Raw genomic sequence first — 22,486 nt, 5'->3', positions numbered from 1 at the left:
AGACCAAAAATTGACAGAAGAGTTTTGTAGAGACTGTTCCTCAGACAGACAGATTGACAAGACGACTTATATAGTCTATTTGTCTGTTCCAGTTTTTCTTGTAAACTACTGGGCCGATATAGCAAAAATTTTGTATGGACCTTTGTTATGATACAGTGCAGCAAATTAAATATTACTAGCCTGGGTGTTTGGAGATGTGTGTTGAGCAAGCAAACAAAAATGTGGAAGTAGGCAGGCAGGCTGGAACTTGTACTGTCAAGGAAAAGAACGTGTATAAAAAAAAACAAGAAAAAAACATGACGTCTTTGCAGTTGCATCCATTGCCAAACCGGAAGTGGTGAAGGTTTAAATTAAGGCTAGTCAATCAAAAAGAGGGGATGACTTTCGAAAATATCGGTGAAAAAAGCGACCCTTCCTTGTAGAAAAGTGCCCAGTTGGGGGTGAAGGAATTAATGTTTTTAGCTAATTTTTCGATATTTTTTGTCCGAAAGGTCGAGCTTTAAAACGATACTGAAAATCTGTCGAACATTTTAGGCAGACATACAAACATACATACATTTAAACAGACAGGTGAGATTTATATTATAGATGGTATCCATTCGATATATTATAAGAGCCAAGTACGTCCAAAGATGGAGTACTGCTGCCACATCTGGGCGGGGGCTGCTAAAAACAACCTATCCTGCCTTGACAGAGTACAAAATAGACTCTGTAGCTTGGTGGCGGATGCCCTTTTCTCTACCCTGCAACCTCTTTCCCACAGAAGAGACGTAGCGAGCCTGTCAGTGTTCTATCATTATTTCTATGGCAGGTGCTCGTCTGAGCTCCATTCTCTGGTCCCCCCCTCGCCAATCTTTTTCAAAAAACATCCGACTAGCTGAAACCACCGTCAATAATTTTCCCCACTCCCTATTTGTGCCTAAATCAAAACGTAGATACCATGAACAAAGCTTCTTTCTTAGAACTGCACGCCTGTGGAACTCTGTTCCGCTTGCCTGTTTCCCTCCCGACTTCAACCTGGATGTCTTCAAGTCCAACACAAACAAATTCCTGATGAACCGGCCCCCCCCTAAGTAATGACACCTTACAAATTCTCCAATACTATTGCTACACTATCCCTTTGATTACTGTACACACAATAACCCTTATCCCTGAGTGGCCATTGGGCCTTGATAAGTAGTGAACGCCATGTAAAAAAAAAAAAAAAAAATGTTCAGCCATCAATATGGTATAAAAGCACACATTCTAAGTCAACAAGCTATAATTTTGGCCGTTTCAGTTAGGGTTAGGGTTAAAGCCTAATATACATATATATTTTTGTTCAGCAGAGTATACATCCCTGTAGTTATATTCCTTCTCCTGAGCAATCTGAATATCTAGAGAGTCACTCCCACTAAATTTTACATTCCCAGGTATAATAACTAGGGCTGTGACAACAGCATATTCTTTTCATTCTTTTAACTCTCAAGTATATATCCGACACAGTAAGACACAGTCAATCAACCGAGAACCACATCACTCTATATAAAACATATAAGATATTAACGGATATATACTCAAGAGTCAAAACAATGAAAAGAATATGCTGTTGTCACAGCCCTAATAATAATCTAAAAATGCCTCATGTTTGTACAGGTACACCAAAATCATAATTTCTTGCAGCTGATCTTCAGAGACTCAAAGATCTGCAATCTGGGAGTCAGGAACCACAAACAAAACAACTTGTATATTTAAAAATATTTCTCTTGCTTTTATTTATGTATAATTATTTACATGCATGACTCAGGTCGCATTTGTAAACAGTTCGTTGATGTTCTTGTAAAATCCTCAAACTGTACATCTGCTTTCTACCTGGGCATCCGTTTCTATAGCAACATCGAAGAATGTGGAACAGCCAAACGTTGTATCGCACTCTGTATCGACTCCAAAATCTTTGGCGATAACTTCTTGTTTTGTTTACGTCCAATAAGAAAGTGGATCATGAACAGACGAAGGCCCTCACGGAATTTGTACAAGTTCGCCTGGCATGACACTCGCTCGAACACTTGGTCGATGACATGGCTTGGTGACTTCTCAAAGATCGTCATTAGAACCTGTCTCAGAAAGCGTACCATTTCTTTGTTTAAAGCGCCAAATTCAACAACCTGGAAAAAAGAAAGCGGGGGAAAAAAAACAATTAAAAAATATATACACAGTAATAACTCTTCTCCTCAAGTGCTCTTTGGGCCTTGATAAGTTTGTTTGTTTGTTTAACCAGCATATCAACCTTCTTTGGGTCATTTAATGCTGTATACAAGATTTAAATTTTTGATATTTTCAGAATCGATTTTTACTGGGTATATTCGGCCAATGTTTTGGTGTAGTTTGTTATTTGATGGTTTTTATATTTTATGGTAAAGATTTGCTTGTTTTAAGAAATTTAGAATGGTTTTAGGATTTTCTTTATCAAAGAGTTCTTTTAAACTTGTAGCCTTGTAGTAGTGTTGACGAATTCATGTGAGATCATGACAGTGAAGTAAAAAGTGTTTCACTGTGTAAGATTCGTGACATGGTATACATTTGGGGGGTTCTTCACTTTTTAGTAGATGAGAGTGAGTTATGTATGTGTGTCCTATCCGGATACGTGATAAGACTACTTCTTCTTTACGTGATTTTCTGGTATCTAGAGGGTTTTTTTAAGTATAGGGGTAATTTGGAAGAGTTTGTTATTTTGGCAATTGTTCCAATTTTCTTGCCATTTCTTTGTGATAAAAGTGTTTATTGAATGTTTGTAATCCGTATATGGGACCTTTATGTCGTTTATTTGTAGTTTTAAGGAATTTTTGGCCACCATGTCAGCTTTATCATTTCCACGGAAACCGTAGTGACTGGGAATCCAACAAAAGAAGAAAGTTTTGTGTTGCATGATAGAATGGATCTTTTGTAACAGTTTGATGAGTTTATTGTTTAATTTTTTATTTTTGATTGCTTCTAATACTGATAATGAGTCTACAAATATAAATTTTTTGGAGTTTTGGTTGATGATAATATCTAGAGCCAGGTTTATGGCTGCAATTTTTGCACTATAAATAGAGGAGTTATTTGGTAACCTTTTCTGCTGAATAGTGTTTTCTGAAATAGCAGCACATCCCACTTTGTTTTGATCCGTATAAATGTGTGTCCAATTTGGGTAAGTATCCAGAATGTTGTTTAGTTTTTCTCTATAGTCTGCAGGGTGAGTATTGGATTTAGGATATATTGTCAGGTCTAGTATGACTTTAGGTTGATTTAACAGCCAGGGTGGGAGTTCTGGGAGATTTTCCTCATGGATGCTGGTTTGATCTATTAAGTTGTCTGTAAGTGGTTTTATTGCTTCTTCCATGTAGAGACCAAAGGGTTTAATTGCATTTCCTTTTTGTTTGAATAGATGTGTGTAGTTGGGATTGAAGGTGCATTGATAGGCAGAATTTTGGGGGTTTGATTTTAGTTTTAGATAATATTGTAAGCCTAATTTTTCACGTCTCAATTTTAGTGGAAGTTCATAGGCTTCAGCATATAAGCTTTCTGTCGGAGAGGTTTTGAATGCGGAGAGGTTTTGAATGCGCCCAGGGCAAGTCTTAATCCTGTGTGATGGATAGAATCTAGAGTTTTAAGGTAACTTTTTCTGGTTAAACCATATATAAAGCTTCCATAATCTAGTTTGGTTCTTATCAGAGTTCTATATAATTTTAAGAGTAATGAGTAGTCTGATCCCCACTCAGTATTTGCTATAACCCTTAATAGTTGTAGAGTCTTGAAACATTTTTGTTTTAAATATTTTAAGTGAGGGATGAAGGAGAGTTTTTTATCAAAAATAAGTCCCAAAAATTTATGTTGATCAGCTATTTCGATTTTTGATCCTTTTAGATTGAGAACAGGGTCATTGTGCATTTTTCTATGATTACAGAAATGGACACATTTAGTTTTAGTTGTTGAAAATTTAAAGCCATTTTCTGTCGTCCATTGTGTTAGTTTGTTTATGCACATTTGTAGTTGGCGTTCTGAAGTAGGAATATTTTTGGATCTATGGCAGATTACAAGGTGATCCACATATAAGGAGCTATTTATCTCATTGTTAAGAAAATATACAATATTATTAATTTATATATTAAATAGCGTAACTGATAAAATGCTTCCTTGTGGGACTCCTTCCTGTATTTTTGTGTCTGATAGGGTGGGTCCGATTTTTACTTTAAAACTTCTATCAGATAGAAAATCTTTTATCAGTATGGGTAGTCTGCCCTTTAATCCAAGGTTGTAAAGGTCTTTTATTATACCCTGTCGCCATGTTGTATCATATGCCTTTTCTAAATAAAAAAAGATAGCTATTGCATGTTCTTTTTTAATGAATGCTTCTTTGATAAAGGTCTCTAATCGGACTATGTTGTCCATTGTTCCTCTTTTGTTTTTAAAACCACTTTGTAGGTTGGCAACTGAGTCGTTCATTTCCAGATACCAATTCAGTCGTTTATTTATCATTCTTTCAAAAGTTTTGCAGAGACAACTTGTCAATGCAATTGGTCTGAAATAGCATGTTTCCAGCTATTGGGTAGTTTTCCCTTGAACCATATTTTGTTGAGTGTGTTTAAAAGATGTGTTATAGATTTGAAAGGAAGTTGTTTCAGAAACTCATAATGTATCTCATCCGCCCCAGTAGCTGTATTATGTGCTTCGTTTATGGCTTTTAAGAGTTCATTTTTAGTAAAAGGATAGTTGTATTCTTCTTTGTTGTTTAAGTTGAAATTTTATTTATCTTTTTTTCTGTATCTTGTTTTGTCTTTTGGAAGGATTGACTGTAATTTTTGCTGGAGGAATTGTTTTGAAAGGTCTCAGCAAGAAGATTCGCAATATTTTTTGTCTCCGTTATTTTGATGTTGTTTTGTAGGAGATGATTTAGAGGGGAGGGTGAGTTTTTACCCGAAATTTTCCTTACCATGTTCCGCACTTGTTTGGGGTTTGTATTCGAGTTTATTTTATTTATATAGTCTTTCCATGATGTTCTTTTTGCTTCTCTAATAACTTTACAAGCCACTGCTCTTTTTTGCTTAAAAAGGTTTAAATTGTATTTTGTTGGTTGGGAGTTGAATTTTCGTAAGGCAGCTTTACGTTGGAGAATTGCTTTTTTGGCATTCATTGTTAAACCAGGGTCTTTGTTGTTTGTTAGTTCTGCTACTTTTAGGTATACATTCATGTGCAATGGCTAGTAAAGTTTTAGAGAAGTATTCTATGGATTTATTTGGGTTTTCCTCCTCTGAGAGTTTTTGTTGGCATTTTTTTTTATATTCCTCCCAATTTGCTTTTTTTATTTTCCATTGGGAGAGATGGGTTTTTGTTTCTTTTAGATTTGTTAAAATCACTGGAAAATGGTCGCTACCCCATGAATCTTCTAGAACCTTCCAGTTATAGTCCATGAGGATAGTAGGGTCACACAAAGATAAATCTAATGCTGAGTAGGTGCCTGAAGTTGGATTTATTGTTTAATATACACAAGTCATTATCGTTAATAATTTTTTCAAGATTCTTCCCTTTCTTATCCGAGTATGCAGATCCCCATATATCGTTGTGACTATTGAAATCACCTAACAGTAAGAAGGGTTTAGGTAACTGATTTATTATTTTGTTCAGCTCTGCTTTGTTTATTGGATCTTGGGGTGGGATGTAGATAGTGCAGATATTTATAGTTCGGTGTAGTGTGGCTTGAATATTAGTGTTTATATCTATTTTGCTTTGTGGGATATTATTTCTAATAAGTATAGATACTCCTTCAGAGGCTTTCTGTTGGGTATTGTGGATGTGGTTGTATTGTTTGTAGTTTTTTATATTTATTTTATCTTCAGCTTTTAAAAAGGTTTCTTGGAGACATATGATGGCTGGTTGATGGTTTGTTATAAGAAGTAATAAGTCATTTATGTTGGGTTTTAGGTCCCTGAATTTCCATTGGATGATTTTTTGGGTTATGATTAGATTTTATGTATTTGTTTTTGACTTTTGTTAGTCGTTCGTATCTGCTCTTCGATCTTCCATGTCCATTTCCTCAAATCTGTTTTAGATTGAGTCTCTTGGTCTGGAAGATAAACGTGGTCTGTTTATTTTGGTTTTAGCTTCTTTGTTGGTTGGTGGTTTGTTTCCTTTTCCTTCATGGGCACTTTTTGGTGTCTTGTTTTTTTTTTTTCCGGTGAGAGGGGTTGTTTCTGTAGGTGTTGTAGCACTTTGGAGTTTTATGGGTCTTTTGGGTTGAGTTTTGGTTTGGGAGTTTTGTTCAGTTTTGTAATCTTTATTTTCATTGTTGATTTGTTTTATAGCTTTTTTGAATTCTTCCATTAGTTCCCTTACTTCATTGAGTAATTTCATAATATCTTCTGGTTTGATGTTTAATAGGTCTGCTTTTGTTGTTTGGTTATTTGGTCCGGTGGTATGCTGTATGTTTTTTTGTTATTTCTGAGTATTTTATATTTCCAGCTAGGTTACGAGCTTCTTGGAAGGTTATATTTTTTGTATATTTTATTTTAATAATTTCTTTTTCTTCCATTTGTCACATTCTTTTGAATTTGCACAATGGCCTTTTTGGCAGTTAATACACTTTGGCTTTTTTTGGCAATCTGTGTGGGTTTCTTTCTCCAAACCTCATGCACACTGGAGAGCGTGTGCACTGGTATCGATGGTGTCCGTACTTTTGACGATTGTAGCATCTGAGAGGGTTTGGTATGTACGGTTCTATATTTATTTTTTCATATCCTATTTTGATGTTATTTGGGATTTAATGGGTATTAAAGGTTAGAATATAGGAGTTTGTATTGATGGTTTCACCATATTTTTTAATTTGGATCCTTTTTACATCAGTAACGTTTTGATTTTTTAGGTTAATTTTAATTTCTTCCAAGGAGCACAGTGATAGTTCTGAACTCCTGATTACTCCTTTACTAGTATTCAACATTTTGTGGGGATAGAGTTTTACTTTTTGATTATTAAAAAGTCTCCATTTAAAAATTTCTGTGATATGCTTTTGGCTTTCTACTTCCACTAGTAGTGTGCTGTTATTTAGTTTTTTGACCATTTTTGGTTTGATACTTGAGAAAATTTTCTCTATTTTGAAGGGGGACACTTGTTATCGGTTCGCCTTCAATTGCTTCAATAATTATGAAAAAAGGTAGATTTTGAACGAGATTTTGGTGTTGTGATTCTGTTTCTGAATCTGAACTAGATTTGTCTGAAACTTCACAATGGTTTCTTTTTTGAGGCTTTTTATTTGCCATTTAAATATTTGGAATTTTTCATTTCTCCTGCTCCCCACCCACCTCGGAGCCCTATTTGGGAAGTGTTGGGGGGGGGGGGGCATTCGCCCCAGCACAACAAGGATACAGGAGAAGTATATTCTTCCCGCTGATGGACTCAAGCACCCGTGTTTCCTTCGTCCTTTCTAATGGCCTCATTTCTAGAAAAGATGTTAGTTTTCCAGCCATGTTTTATCCATTCTTCAGCAAGTTGATTGACCCTCCAGCCACCGCTTACTAAATCAGTTTTTTGTCTAATGTGGGGAGCGTGAACGTATTTTCTTGTGTTTGATGACCAACCGATTGATTGGATCGGGCCTATCCAACCGCCTGTCAACCCAATTAAGGGCCAAAGTGGCGTGTTGCACCTCATGTCCTAATAGGACCTTGAACATGATCTGCTCAACCACCAGGATCCCGTCCTTAGGCATTACAGGTTGCCACCCACGGTCAACAGGTGACCCCATTGAGAGACTTTTACTCTCTGCAGGGGGGCAGTCGGTATATTCTAATGCTCCACCGACAGAGCCGGTTGGGAAGTAAGGGAAGAAGAAAAAAAAGCAGGGAGGGAAGGGAAGGGGGCTGTTTTTGTTTTTGGTTTTGTAGAGCACAATTAAGTTTTACAAAAGAGAATATAAAAACAAAAAGGAACATCAATGTAGGTGAATTTCGTCTCAGGAAGCCAATAGACAGTCTGATCTGGTAGCACCAGGCCTTGATAAGTGATGACTACCTTGTAAAAAAAAATGTGTGTGTGTGTGTATATATATATATATGTGATAAAACCTGGTTAAAAACATGGTTCTCCACTTGACAACAATTGCGAAACCCAAGTTGTATGCCGTGGTCTTCTTTGTCTTCTCTTCTGGCTCTGTCGTCTCTCACATTAATGGCTTCCAAAGAGAGGCGCACATAGGTTCACTAGTATTAAAACACAAACTCTGACACATTCTGCAAATATCCGTTACACTCTGGATGCGTGTGTGACACCATCGACCCTTTATATGCTAGTCCACATCTACATCTGTTGAGGCCAAGTTTGTCAGTTGATGTCAGTTCATCTCAATCTCCCAAGGCTCTCTAGACCTGATCCAAGCCATGACCTGCCTTCACAGTGTTCAACTCAAATCATCGCAAAGCCAAGACTGCAAACTATTGCAAAACTCATCGTCACCGCTAAAACTAACTCAGAAATATACTGACTGATCCCTTGCTCCAGTTACATCTTGATTAACAATCCCATTTTAGCTTTCTATTGTGTTTCTTTGTGAACAACTCCCTCTCCATTGTTCTGCTGATAAACTTCTTCTCTTTGTTATTTTTTTTTACCTCCAAATATTTTTTTTGGGGGGGGGGGGGTCAATAGTATTACAAGTGTACAGTGCGGGAGAGGTGGAGTTAGTCAGACTTAGTATTAGATTTCTCCCTTATTAACCGGTTCTATTTATCAACATGCGTCAGGATAGAACAACAGTGATAAAAAAAGGGAGAAAAACAGCTGCTATGTGTCATCTATGCAACAAAACTCCTGCTATTTATGTGATCTGCCCAGTAGTTTCTATAAAATTTCTAAATAAATTTATAAATGTTAGATGGTGGTGACTGATCCCTATTTATCCCTAGCTTATCATAACAAATGTCCATACAAAATTTCAGCCCAATGTTTCCGAGAAAAAGTGTAACAAAGAGAAATATTAATATAGATTTTAAAAAGGAAAACCTCAAGAAAGCATTGTTAAACGCCAAATTATTTTGTGCCGCTATTTATTTAAAACCAGTTGTTTTTATCAAACGCATCAAGACAAAACAACAGCGACGAAAAAGAAAAGAGAAAACACGATTGCTAATAAGACTGCTGCTGTTTATGCGATTAGCTGCTGAAAACCTGCTGGGAACAAAGAATTGGTCCACGCCATATTACATGTATATTTGCAAACTAATTTTAGACTTTTAGACCTAGGAATGTGAAATTTGTAATAAATGATCATTTACCCACGCGATGTCAATAAAGGAAGTGAAATTATTATAAAGAGGCAAAAATCGTCCATCTTTTTTTAAACTACAAGGGACACCAGCCATGTTTTGGAGAAGCTATTTCATCCCCTTTAGGATGTTATGCATTTACTAGATTCTTTAGCCCATTAAAAAACTCTCAACCCATTAAAAAAAAACTTTCAACCCATTAAAAAGAGGCAAAAGTTTTAGTTTGTTGACTTAAAATGAGTACTTTCTGCCAAATGATGGCTGAACATGGTTAAATTTGTGCACATTTTTGCATTAATACTAATCTAAACTTCTAGAACAAATATGTTATTGTGATGACTATGACTTAGTTCACTGCACCTCGTCAGAATAAATGTTCAAACAAAATTTCTGCCAATAGTTTTTGAGAAAAAGTAGAATGAACAGCCAGACCAAGAAAAATATAGATGCTGAAAAGGAAAAACCAAGAAAGCATTATAAAGAGATCAGGGGTGGACGCATGAAATTCTTTATTCGAAATGTTGTTACCTTGGATTTTAAACAAAAATTAACCAGATCCTCAAAATGTTTATCATTTTAAGACTCTCTAATCACTGAGATGTAGAGGAGGGTGTACTGCTTCCCCCCCCCCTTTTCTTTTTTAACTTTTGTTCACACCCAAACAACACATATTGCTACTGAAGCAAGAGGAGTATGTGATAGGGGTCAGATTTATGCTGGGGGGAAGCATCAGTGAAAAGTTGGGTTGCAAGATGTTTGTTCACATCACATATATATTTCTGCATGTCATGGTTGTAAGCAAAGACACTAACCACTCTGCCAGATGGACCGGTTAACCCAAGTCATAGAAGTTCATTTTTAGACAGTTTTTATGACTTGATTTCAATCTTTCGTAAGGCGATATAAAAGTGGTGCAGAGCTGTTCTGTTCGGGCAAATAATTTTACCCATCCTAGCATGGCTATTCTTCTAGTACACACACACATACATATATCTCTATTCTTCTAGTACACATACATACATACATATATATATACATACATACATATATATATATACATACATACATATATATATATACATACATATACATACATACATATATACATACATACACACACATACATACATACATACATACATATATATACATACATATATATATATACATTACATACATACATATATGCATACATACATACATATATACATACATACATATATACATACATACATATATACATACATACATACATATATATATACATATATACATACATACATACATATATACATACATACATACATATATACATACATACATATATACATATATCTCTATTCTTCTAGTAAATTACAGTCACCAGTTTTTTATTTATTCTTCTCTTCATTTTTTTCCCCATCCAAAAACTTTGGTACATTTTGGTACCATTTCACCAACAGACGAACAAGCAAAATTGATATGCCAATCCCGGATCTTTTGATATTCTTCCCCAGAAAAATAGATAAGGCAGCAAAAACAAAAAGAAGAAAAAAAACATAAAACAAACATTTCCCAAAGAAAAACGTGGACATTTCTAACCCATTCAGTCAGCCATCTTTTTTTTTTTTCTGTGTTTGTATAAAACTATTCAAAGTTGAACAAAATTTTGGAATTTACTGCTCTCATGTTTTTATTAGACTTACCTTAAATAAAGCGAGTGATAATGCCTTCGTGGTGATCAGATGAGTAGTCAATTGGGCTAAATTAAGTATGGCCACTTTTGATAAAGTAGTAATGTCCTTGAATTTATCCCACATATTGAATTGGAAGGTCATCTGCAAAATAAATAGAAAATTAATATTTCTAATAAAATATAGGATAGAAAATACAATACTAAAAAAAAATAACTATTCGTTTCTTTATGCCTAGCTTAAAGACAAATTCCTTTTTATTAACGGTTTTGAAAAATAAAAAAGTACTAGACTTTTGAACCCATTCACAACAAGAAAAGTTATAGCCTGTTGACATAAATGCCAAATTGATGTTGGAATAATTTGTGGTCATTTTTCCATTAAATACAAATCCCTATTGTTAGGTAAATGCCGGGCGACGCCAGGTAGAAGCATTTAATTGTTTTTTATCTGTTTATCTATCTATCTATCAGATTGAATCGTGGGAAACAATGAGCTGAGTGAGTGTGATGATGTAGAAGGTGTCAAAGGGTCATGTTGTGGCATGTATCAAACTTGGTTGACTGATCAGTTCACACTAAAAGTATCCAAATCGGGACAGGACGTGACGAGTCAAGTGTTCTGGTTTGCGCAAGCATAGTTGAAGTTGGTTTTGAGATGCTAAAGAAGCAAGATGGGTTAAACAGGTCTCCCCATAAGAAGGCGACAGTCTCGAAATCGACGCAGAGAAATGGCACAAGTCCGAGATCATTGATTTCACTCCGTGCTGTGGAAGATGAGATGCCTAGGAGTGATATAAACCAATATATAAAAACATACTTTGTCTCGTGTCTGTCTTGCATGCGGCTTGTTATAATGGAACCCAGTTCCCCAAGATGTTGGCAAATCCCCCAGGCAGCAGCGAAAAGACAGAAGGCCACGCAGCAATAGGTATGTACTGCAAATTATATGTAATACATACACACACACTCATGATCGCTAGACGAGTCACGGGCCGTTAAGACATTTAGGAGACAAGGACATTAGTCCGTTACACACACCATTAAATACACAGTTAGATAAGAACATAAAATATAACACTATTAATCCTTAACTGAGCATCAAATGGATACCATAATACTTAGTTTGCTGCACCTTATAATAATAAAGGTCTATACAAAATTTCAGAAGGATCGATCTAATAGTTTCTGAGAAAAAGTGGAATAGACAAACAGACTAAGAGAAATATAATATAGATATGAAAGTTTTTACAATAATTGACATTTACCATCAATACTCATTTATATTCAAAAACTATATATAATATGATAATCACTTAAAAACTCGAAACTTGTTTGTTAAAATTGATTTTAATGTTTGTCGTTTTATGAAAGATCCCTTTATTCTTTTCTTTCTAAAACAAATATCATTAGTTTGGTTTGGTTTGGTTGTTCTGTTTTCGCGTTATTTAATGTTGAATCAAATAATTTTGGAAAAAAGGTTTCATGCTTCAAGTTGTTTATATTTTCAAATATTTACCCATCGTGTTTGGTTTGATTGTTTTTGTTTAATATTCAAAACGGTACTTGTCATTAAAAAACGAAAATATCAGAAAAAGGTTATATTGCATGAATCCATTATGGAACGAAGTTCTCCGAAAAAAATTTCACTTAATTTCATTGGATAGTTTTTTTTTTAACGGCGAAAAAAAAAACAATTTGTTATGATACTGAGCAAAAGGTTCGATTTTTAGGAAGAAAAGCTAGTAAGAAAGATGGGGAGGGAGTATCGGCACTTTACATGGAGTTATCTCCCCGTGACGTTTTTAACAAATTCCATAATGGCTGACTTCAACGCGCTCTCATAAGAACGTGTTTTTCCGCTGTAAAAAACAAAACAAAACTAAACTAAATTTTTTTTCGAAGATCTTCAGTCCATAACGGATACGTACAATTTAACCTTTTTTTTTTTCGATATTTTAATTTTTGAATGTCTTGATTAAACTGTACAAGTACCTTCAAAACCTATGTAATATATGATAAAAACTTGAAACTTGTTTGCAAAAATTGATTTTAATGTTTGTCGTTTTGTGAAAGATTCCTTTATTTTCTTTCTAAAAAAAAATATCATTGTAATAAAGTTTTAGTTTTAGTTTGGTTGTTTTCGAGCATATCAATACTTTTCACGTTATTTAATGCTGAATCCAGTAATTTTGAAAAAAAAAAGTTTCATGCTTCACATTGTTTATATATATATATACTAGACTACCCGTGACCCGTTGGGTCAGTATGTTATATTAGCTATGGAATTAATATATGAGCGTGACATTTGTGACGTAAAGAAAATAGCTTTTTGTGACACAACAGAAACATTTCTATGAAAGTATATTAGAATGAAAAAAAGAATATAGATAGATTTCTATGAGTCGTTCTGTTTATAATTGTTCTTTTGGAAAAAAAAACTTACAGCCATTGAATTATAAGTGGTTTGCCATGCTTATAGGTAAATGTTCACTGATCAGATACCATAATACTTATTATAGTTAAATTCAAATTCTTGACATGGGGAGTGTGTTTTTAACTGTATTTTTATATAAAATATGAAAATAAAATATAACTTTTTTCATTCGTTTTAAATAAACATTTATAACTCATTGGGCCAAATAGTTAATTTATATGTTCATAATAATTTATATGTTAATAATAATTTATATGTTAATAATAAGGCCAATAAAAGTAATTAGGACAAGACGGAAATGAACGATGTAAAAAAAGCAGAATATATTAACAATTGTTTATTTAGATAATTTAAATGCGAAAAAAAAAAAATTGGGGCACTGAAAACGAACACAGTAAAAGAATATGTTTTATTGTCGAGTTGATTATTTATTCACGCTGTTATGGATTTATGTTTGTGCACGCATGCGCAACCGGCAGTCGTAAACCGGATGTTGGGTTACAACGCCTGTTACAAGGTCATTTGAGTGTTATAATTATATAGATTGATGGTGTTTGGTTTGGTTGTTTTGTTTTATGGCATATCAACTCTTTTCAGGTTATTTAATGTTGAATGAAATACTTTTGGGAAAAACGTTTTTATGCTTCATATTCTTTATATCTTCAAATATTTATTCATGATGTTTGGTTTGGTTACTTTGTTTTACAGCGTATCAACCCTTTTCGGATTATTTAATACTGAATAAAGTAATTTTAGAAAATGTGTTTTTTAAACTTCAAGTTCTTTATATGTTGAAATATTTATTCATAGTGCTTGGTTTGATTGTTTTGTAAATGAAAATTTTTATTCTTGTTCATGACTTTGCAGAACATGATTGAGTTTTATAAAAGAAGTTTTCTTTCTTCATATGTTTTCTTTTTGCTTTCCCCATTTTTAACGATTTAGATACAGGTTGAACAAAAGCTCTTAAAACCGACTTAAATCTGGCCAAATTACATGCAATCTTCAACGTAAAAATCATCTCAATCATTACCTGAAAACGCCGATGCATTTCACAGAACTTCTGCAGTAAATATGCATAAAAAGGATTGTAGTCCTTCTCTTGCACACAACAATCGATTATCACATGAATTATCTCCCTTTCCTGCAGAGGTTTCAATTTTAAGGCTAAAAGAGATTCAAATGCTTCCACAAAATCCTTTAAAGAAAAAAAAAAACAAAAAAAAAAAACAAACACTGATGAGCAAAACAGACTATTTGTGATTATCATTTTTAACATTTTTTTTTATATTTAAAACGAATGATTGTATTCATTTAAAACTTATATTTTAAAAACAATATGTATGCCGCTCTCCATGTGGGGGTACCAAGTTGGTTAAAGGGAAAATTTATTCCCAACTCGCATTTAGGTATAAAATGCACTTTCATAAATGATTGAATTAATTCAAAATGTATCGCAAAAACAAATAACATCTATTATCTATATATATATATATATATATATATATGGATAAGAACAAGTATTTAATAAAAAATGTTATAAAACACTTTAAAAAAAGAGTTAAAAACATATTTAATTTTAAAAAGGAAACACTAAATAAGTGGATTGTCCTTAATCTGTGGAGTTTTGAAGAAATACTTTCCTTCTCATCAGAGAGTAGAATTTAGCAAAATGCGGGATCGGATTTTGCTTGCAAATGTATTAAATGAAACTACAAGTAAGTCATAGATCTTACTTGATGACAAAAATTGAAGCAGAGGGAATAGGGTGACTAAAAAAGTGATTTCACTTTCTTTTTTTTTTTATTTTCCCTTTGAAGATTGTAATGCTGGGTATGGGGCAGCCAAACCAGCTGCCAACAATTGCCCCGCTTTTCATTGAAACCAACCGAGAATGGATAGTCTGGTGAAGGGTAAAATATCCAATAATGGTAAAATCCAAAAAAGTTGGTTAAGTTTTCATTTCCACAAGTAAAATCTAAGAGAATCGCATAATTCGAAGATGGTACAAAGTAATCCAAAAGGCAGAAATTTGTGGAATAATGCACAAATGGGAGCAAGGAAAAGGGAATGTTTTTTAACATGTTTTATTAACTACTTGTTCATATGTATATATATATATGTATATATATATATATATATATATATATATATATATACATATATATATATATAAGATTATTTGGTGTTGTAAAATTTCTCAAATAAGCTTAAGAAATGTTTTCCAAAAATATGATCAAACTTCTATGGATCAATATATTTTAAATAAGATAGAAAACATTAATTAATGAAACAAAAGTCTTTTACCTACCCTATTTATGAATCGTTTAAAGTATGGCAAAATTAACTTTTTCAGAGAGTGAAAATGGAGGCAAAGTAGAAAACATAAATTTATGTGTCATACTGAAATTAGTTTGAATTCCAAAACTTAAGCAGCACAACAAAGGAGACAATCACAGCTGGTATAGTGAGCGAGTGCATATGCATGTCCACAAAGCAACTCCATAGCACGAACGAATATCCCAAGTGATAGAGAGCATGGTAGACCGAGGAAAATCTAGTTAGGATGCGTAAAAAGTGATTTGATTGTATGCAACATGACTGATATCGACCCTTTGGATCAGACAACATAGAGAGCAGATGTGAGAGATTACTCAATGTTACCCACCCCCGAGTCCAAAACTTTCACAGAATCTTAAATATCAAAATCGAATGATGAGGATTCTACAAAACTTTATATTCACAGACATCCAATAAAAGATAACAATAAAATCCCCAAGACAGTTTTTCATGGTAAACAGCCGATAATCCATGCAAACTAATGCAGATTAATTGACTTACAAGTAAATTAATTTTCCAATAAAGATTTGGCATTAAAAGTTTGTTTTTTTTTACTTCCAAGATATTTGTCATATATATATATATATATATATATATATATATATATAGAGAGAGAGAGAGAGAGAGAGAGAGAGAAATAAAAAGGAACAAACCGTATTATGTGTTCATCAACATTTTGTCTTTATTTCATTATTTATTATGTTCAAACAAGCAAAAGTAGTTAAATTTATTTCAAATAAACCGCGCCGGAGACTTCTTGAATCTGTGCTTATCGCAATTTCAAGCACAATTAAACAACGTGCAGGTTTTTATAACATAGCGCCATTAATAAGTAAACTTTTATTAAAAGAACATTATTTAACTGTAGACACAGGTTAACCTTCTCACACCATTCAAACACCCCCTGTAATGATTAACACATAATCTCAATAAATAAATTACATAAAAAACACTCATTTTATTTCTGTTACAAACCTATATTTGAATTCCAACAGATATATCTTTTTTCCAATAAGAATATTAACTGCGTTCATATTTTTAAAATTACATTAACGACTATATGACGTCACTAAAATTTTCCTTTCTTTAACAGCGCCAGCCCTCCCCCCTTCCTTTTTGAATTTCCAACGTCTTTTTCCGTTTTTCTGAAATAGAACTGCATCACACTGTGCACGTGAAACATTTTCAAATATTTGGTACTGGTATTTTTTGTTTCTTAATCTCATTCATCCAGAGGAAGTCTCGAAATAAAGACGAAACGTTGATGAACACATAGTACGGTTTGTTCCTTTTTATTTCTCTATTTTGTCGGAATACTATTTCCATTATTTTCATCATATATATATATACACATATATTTTTTTTTTTTTACTTTTTCTAATGCTTAGCTAGTTTTCAAATTACACTTCAACAACTTCCACACAGAGAACAAAAATTTATAAAATGAAAGTTAACTACCTCGCTTGTCATGAGCGCAAAGAAGATACTTCGCCTGACGTCAGTGTTCATGCGTTGCCTGCGAGCAAGTTCTCGTAATTCATTGCTAATTTTGCCCTGATGTTTTCCTTGATTAGACAAACCTAAATATTGAATTGAAATTTTATCCATAGCAATAATAATCATATTTCAATTTTTAATTAAAAATAAAAATGTGTACATGCAAATGCAATTACCAAAAAAAAAATTAAAAAATAAAAAAAATAAAAATAAAAATGTGTACATGCAAATGCAATTACCAAAAAATAAAAAAATAAAAATGTGTACATGCAAATGCAATTACCAAAAAAATAATAAAAAAATAAAAATAAAATAAAATAAAAATATAAAAAATAAAAAATAAATAAAAATAAAAAATAAAAATAAAAATGTGTACATGCAAATGCAATTACCAAAAAAAAATAAAAAAACAAAAATAAAAATAAAATAAAAGTATAAAAAAAAATAAAAAATAAAAATAAAAAAAGTGTACATGCAAATGCAATTACCAAAAAAAAAAAAAAAAATAAATAAATAAAAAAATAAAAATATGTACATGCAAATGCAATTACCAAAAAAAAAAAAATAAATAAATAAAAATAAAAAAATAAAAATAAAAAATAAAAATATGTACATGCAAATGCAATTACCAAAAAAATAAAAATAAAATAAAAATAAAAAATAAAAATGTGTACATGCAAATGCAATTACCCAAAAAATGAAAATAAAATAATAAAAATAAAAAAATGAAAATAAAAAATAAAAATGTGTACATGCAAATGCAATTACCAAAAATCTTGCTGAATAGTCATTTTGTACACTCTACATCATCAACCTCAATGATTTTTCTTCTCCGTCGTCTTCTCTTTCATCTTTTCTGGCCATGTCGTCATCTCTCACATTGACATTTGTCGATAAGGGTGTGCACGGGTTCACAAGTATATAAAAATAAAATAAAACACAAACTCTGGCACATTCTGCAAATATCACTTGCACTCTGGGTGCATATTTGACACCATCGACCCTCCAAGGTCAAAAGTTTACGTCTTAGTTGTCTGCTCGTCAGTTGGTTGATCAATTCATTTCTATATCTGCTCTTAGCCACAACTTGCCTTGCAATTGTCGTCAACCTTGTCAAACCCAAGATTGCTCCCAATTGTTCCCAACCATCGTAAAACTGCCACAAAACCCACTGCCTCTCCTAAACTAACTTTAACCATATTGACCTTTTTGTCCGTATCATTGCCACACATTGACCAACAATCCCATGTCAGCTTCCTTTTGTGTTCCTTGATGAACAACTTCCTATCCATAGTTTTTCCACCAACCCCATTTCCTATACATTTGTTCACCCAATAAACCTATTTCCTCTTTCTTTTTTAATACTTTCTTTTCTCTTTCTCCTCCATTTCTTAACATGGGGAACTGGGGATCCCATAATACCATTTGCAGTGCACAAGTAGCTAGCAGCTTTGTGATCGGATCCAGTACCACGATTATCAAGAAGAACCTGTAGCTTGTTTTAAATGGTACTACTCCAGTCTTCATAGCTCTTCAACTTTTTAATTAAAAAAAATAGGAGGCTCTATTTTTGGAATGACCCTCGTAGAAAAAACATTCTCATTCTCTGTCTCAAATTGAAGCACAACAGACCCGCACACAAAACTCATGAAGATGTGCTCGAAAGAAATAAGAAAAAAAAAATGGCTTAATAATCGTACTTACTCGTTGGAGGACACGTTTTCTTTGTATCTTCATTTCCATTCCAAGCCGACCCAACAATCCACCATCGTCCTTTTGTTTCGGCATTTTCAAGGTCACTCAGCCGAACACGCAGTTGATTTTCTTCAAGGTTCTGACCTACAAATAAGAATTTAAGAATATATATATATATATATATATATATAGGTCTGAGGTGTTCAGAAGTCGGGACTAATGAAGACAACGAGGTTGTTAAATAGTGCTCAATAAAAAGAGCAAAATATTATTTATTATTTGGGGGTAAACAGTTACATATGGTCGCTACAAATAGCCACCTGTTTCAGTCAAAGAGACTTCATCAGGCGACTTGGAACCTTTCGATGCCAAAAACCTGGCGAGAGGTTCCAGGTCGCCTGACAAAGTCTCTTTGACTGAAACAGATGGCTATTTGTAGCGACCATGTGTAACTGTTTACCCCCAAATAATAAATAATTATAAATAAATAAATTTGGGGGGGGGGGGATTGATATTCATATTAAAAACCCTTTTTCCTATTTATTTAAAAAGAAAATACAACTTTGTTATATATGGTTCATGGAATTGCATTCATCTGCAAAAGATCTAGCTAATTTGTATATTCTTTTAAACATTTATTTTAATTCCCTATTACTTTTTTTGGTTTTCTTATGAGATGACCATCTTTAATTAACTATTATGTGTAATTATATTCATGCAGATATTCTACATGATTTAGACTTGCGTATTATTTGTCTAAAAAAGGTAATAGTAAATATAAACCACTTTCTATATATATATACATATATATATATTTGTTTAAAAAATTTTGCCTATCAAAATCCTTTGTCAGTTTCTGGCCTACAGAGATGAAACTTAATATATAGGATATTCAAACCCATGCAAAACTTTATATTTGGGTTTTTTGCCGGGGAAAATCGGTGCAAAAGTGTAAAAGTTTTTAAAAATGCAATTTGCCAGGTGAAGGTCAAACAGCGTTACAAATATGCATGCGTAACGTAATAGCTATTGGTTTATGTTTTAATTTTTAGCCTAGCAGCAAACATGTCTACATAGCTCAGGCATTAATGTCAAAGGTAAAAATAAATCATAAGCTAAACGTTTTGGTTTCGATTCTTAATGGTGTTGCACAAGTCATTTTTTTTTTAATTTTTAAATCATTACTATATATTGGGTTCAATATAATATGATAAAAAATACGAAATCTGCATTAATCGAAATATTATATTTAAGCGTATTTTACGACCAGGCAATGCCGGGCGACCTGCTAGTATGTAAAAAAAAAAATATATATATATATAATTCAAGACTTTCCCATCTGTGAAAAACATTGCCACAAGATTACTGCCTTGAGGGCTACAACATGGTCATCTTCAAACGTAATCTTATTCCCATGTTAATTGATGATGGCCTAGAAATTGAATCTGGATTTGAATCCTTCGACTGGCAATAAAATTATCATTTTTTTTTTACATTAGATAGCATGTAAGGATGATCAAAATAATAAATATTTAAAAATAAAAAAATATGATATATTAGTTATCCATGAACATGTGTTTCGCAATTACTGTGGCTCATCAGCATGGTTAACTATAACAGGATTCAAACCCTTTATCATATATATATATATATATATATATACTTTTGTTTACTTGAAACAAGGTATACTGCCACTGAAACATATGGGCTACTGTGGTAGGAACTAAATTCATAACATAATAATAGATGGGCAGCTGAGACGCAAAATGTTTGTTCACATTACAGTTAAATTTCTGCATGTCTGTACTGCTAAAGAAACAGGGAACAAAAAGGGGATTCCAAAGGCAAGTGCAACCAGCACAAACACACACTCAAATATATGTACAAATAAATAGACAGTCACACGCACACAAAGGCAAATCCATTGAGGACGATAGCCTAAACAAAAAACAATGTCAACAATGATGGAACTCCTCATCTTTCTTTTGTCTTTCTTTTCTCTTTCTCCTCCATTTCTCAACACTCGGGGAACTAGGGATCCCAATAGTATCACATAATGCCATTTACAGTGCACAAGTAGCTAGCAGCTCCATGATCGGATCCAGTACCACGATTATCAGGGAGAACCTGTAGCTTGTTTTCATAGCTCTTCAACTTTTTAATTAAAAAAAAAAAAAAATAGGAGGCTCTACTTTTGAAACGACCCTCACAGAAAAAACATTCTCATTCTCTGAATCCATAGCATTGAGGATGATAGCCTAAACAAAAACGATATAAACAATGATGGAACTCCTCATCGTAAAAATGCAAACAAGAATTACAAACCTCGTATTAGCTTGTTTGCCAATTTTTTCAGCCTCAAGAGGAGTTCCACGCGTTCCTGGTGGTCACCTTTCTGAACATTATTGTTCTTCACAGCTAACATGGTATCCAAAATATATCTCATACGGCCCGGTTCCTCAAACGACGACGTATCGACAGTTGATGATTTCTGTTGAATGCTTAAGATCACATCTTTCAGCTCAGTCGGATCATCCTTGCGCAATTCAAATCCACTAACTGCAAACAAAACAAGAAAAATTACGCAAAAACATACTTTATGAAAAAGTTAAATTTGTGCTCATTTTTGCATTAAATACATATTTCCTATAAATTCCTATTTGTGCATCGAACAGATACCATAATACGTTTGCTGCACCTTATCATAACAAAAGTCCATACAAAAATTCAGTCAGATCGGTTCAGTAGTTTCAGAGAAAACTTTAGACTAAATGTGGTATTATAACAGTGCATCAAATGGATACCATAATACTAAATTCAATGCACCTTATAAAAACAATCTATCTGTATCCGCCGAATAATTTCTGAGAAAATGTGGAATAGACAGGCAGAGAGATTAAGAGAAATATAAACGGGCAAAAGTTATAGCCCATTGACTTAGGTTGCTTTTGGTTTACGGCATATCAACCCTTTTCAGGTTATTTAATGCGGAATCCAGTAATTTTGAAGAAAAAGTTTTTAATACAATATATATTTTTTTTTTTTTAAGTCAGTTTCTATTTAACCCATAGTTGGGACCCTAACAGGTACTACCACTGTGGGTCAGAGCAATGGCAATTAAAGAGTGGCTCCACACTCCCCAAAGCCCGCAAACTGGGGCCTCATCATCGGATATAGTTTAAGGTCTTCAGGACGCATTTACTTAGGGGTGTTTTAGACCAAATTGATAGTTGAATATGGTAAAATTTATGATAATTTTTGCATTAAATACGAATCTTTATAATCCCTATAAATCCTTTACTGTACAGAATGCTTAGTTCATACAAAATTGCAGTCAGATCAGGTTAATAGTTTCGAACAAAATGTAAATGTTGCATTGTCATGACTAATCTCTATTAAATAGGATAGCACGCGTGTTATTTATTTTGTGTGTCACGCTTACATTGGAATGACTGCTGTTTAATTGTTATGGACTTCCATTTCTTGTAATAAATAATTTTACCAAGAATTTGTCATAAGTTTTGGTTTCGATTATAGCTGAAGGAACTCAAGTTATATATATATATATATATA

The 22,486-nt window shown here is 33.1% G+C and overlaps 1 protein-coding gene across 2 annotated transcripts in view; it reads right to left on the bottom strand.

Annotated features, from left to right (window-relative positions):
* Window positions 1–22,486, bottom strand: part of LOC145291237 (nucleolar MIF4G domain-containing protein 1-like) — a 63,267-nt gene that overhangs the window by 16,663 nt on the left and 24,118 nt on the right. The window contains exons 9-14 of one of the 2 annotated variants that reach the window (XM_080136838.1): window positions 21,239–21,472; window positions 18,923–19,057; window positions 17,180–17,301; window positions 14,415–14,579; window positions 10,958–11,089; window positions 1,723–2,144 (exon numbers count right to left, since the gene is read on the bottom strand). In XM_080136838.1, coding sequence (XP_079992964.1) covers window positions 1,866–2,144; window positions 10,958–11,089; window positions 14,415–14,579; window positions 17,180–17,301; window positions 18,923–19,057; window positions 21,239–21,472 — 1,067 coding nt within the window. In that variant the 3' untranslated portion in view covers window positions 1,723–1,865. Of the gene's footprint in view, window positions 1–1,722; window positions 2,145–10,957; window positions 11,090–14,414; window positions 14,580–17,179; window positions 17,302–18,922; window positions 19,058–21,238; window positions 21,473–22,486 lie in introns of those variants that run through there. The other variant, XM_080136840.1, reaches the window with a different exon arrangement.

The sequence above is a fragment of the Euprymna scolopes genome, chromosome 12 (assembly GCF_053919585.1).
Source record: "Euprymna scolopes isolate OS-2025 chromosome 12, ASM5391958v1, whole genome shotgun sequence".
NCBI lineage: Eukaryota > Metazoa > Mollusca > Cephalopoda > Sepiida > Sepiolidae > Euprymna > Euprymna scolopes.
This window is presented reverse-complemented; position numbering and strand designations above follow the sequence as displayed.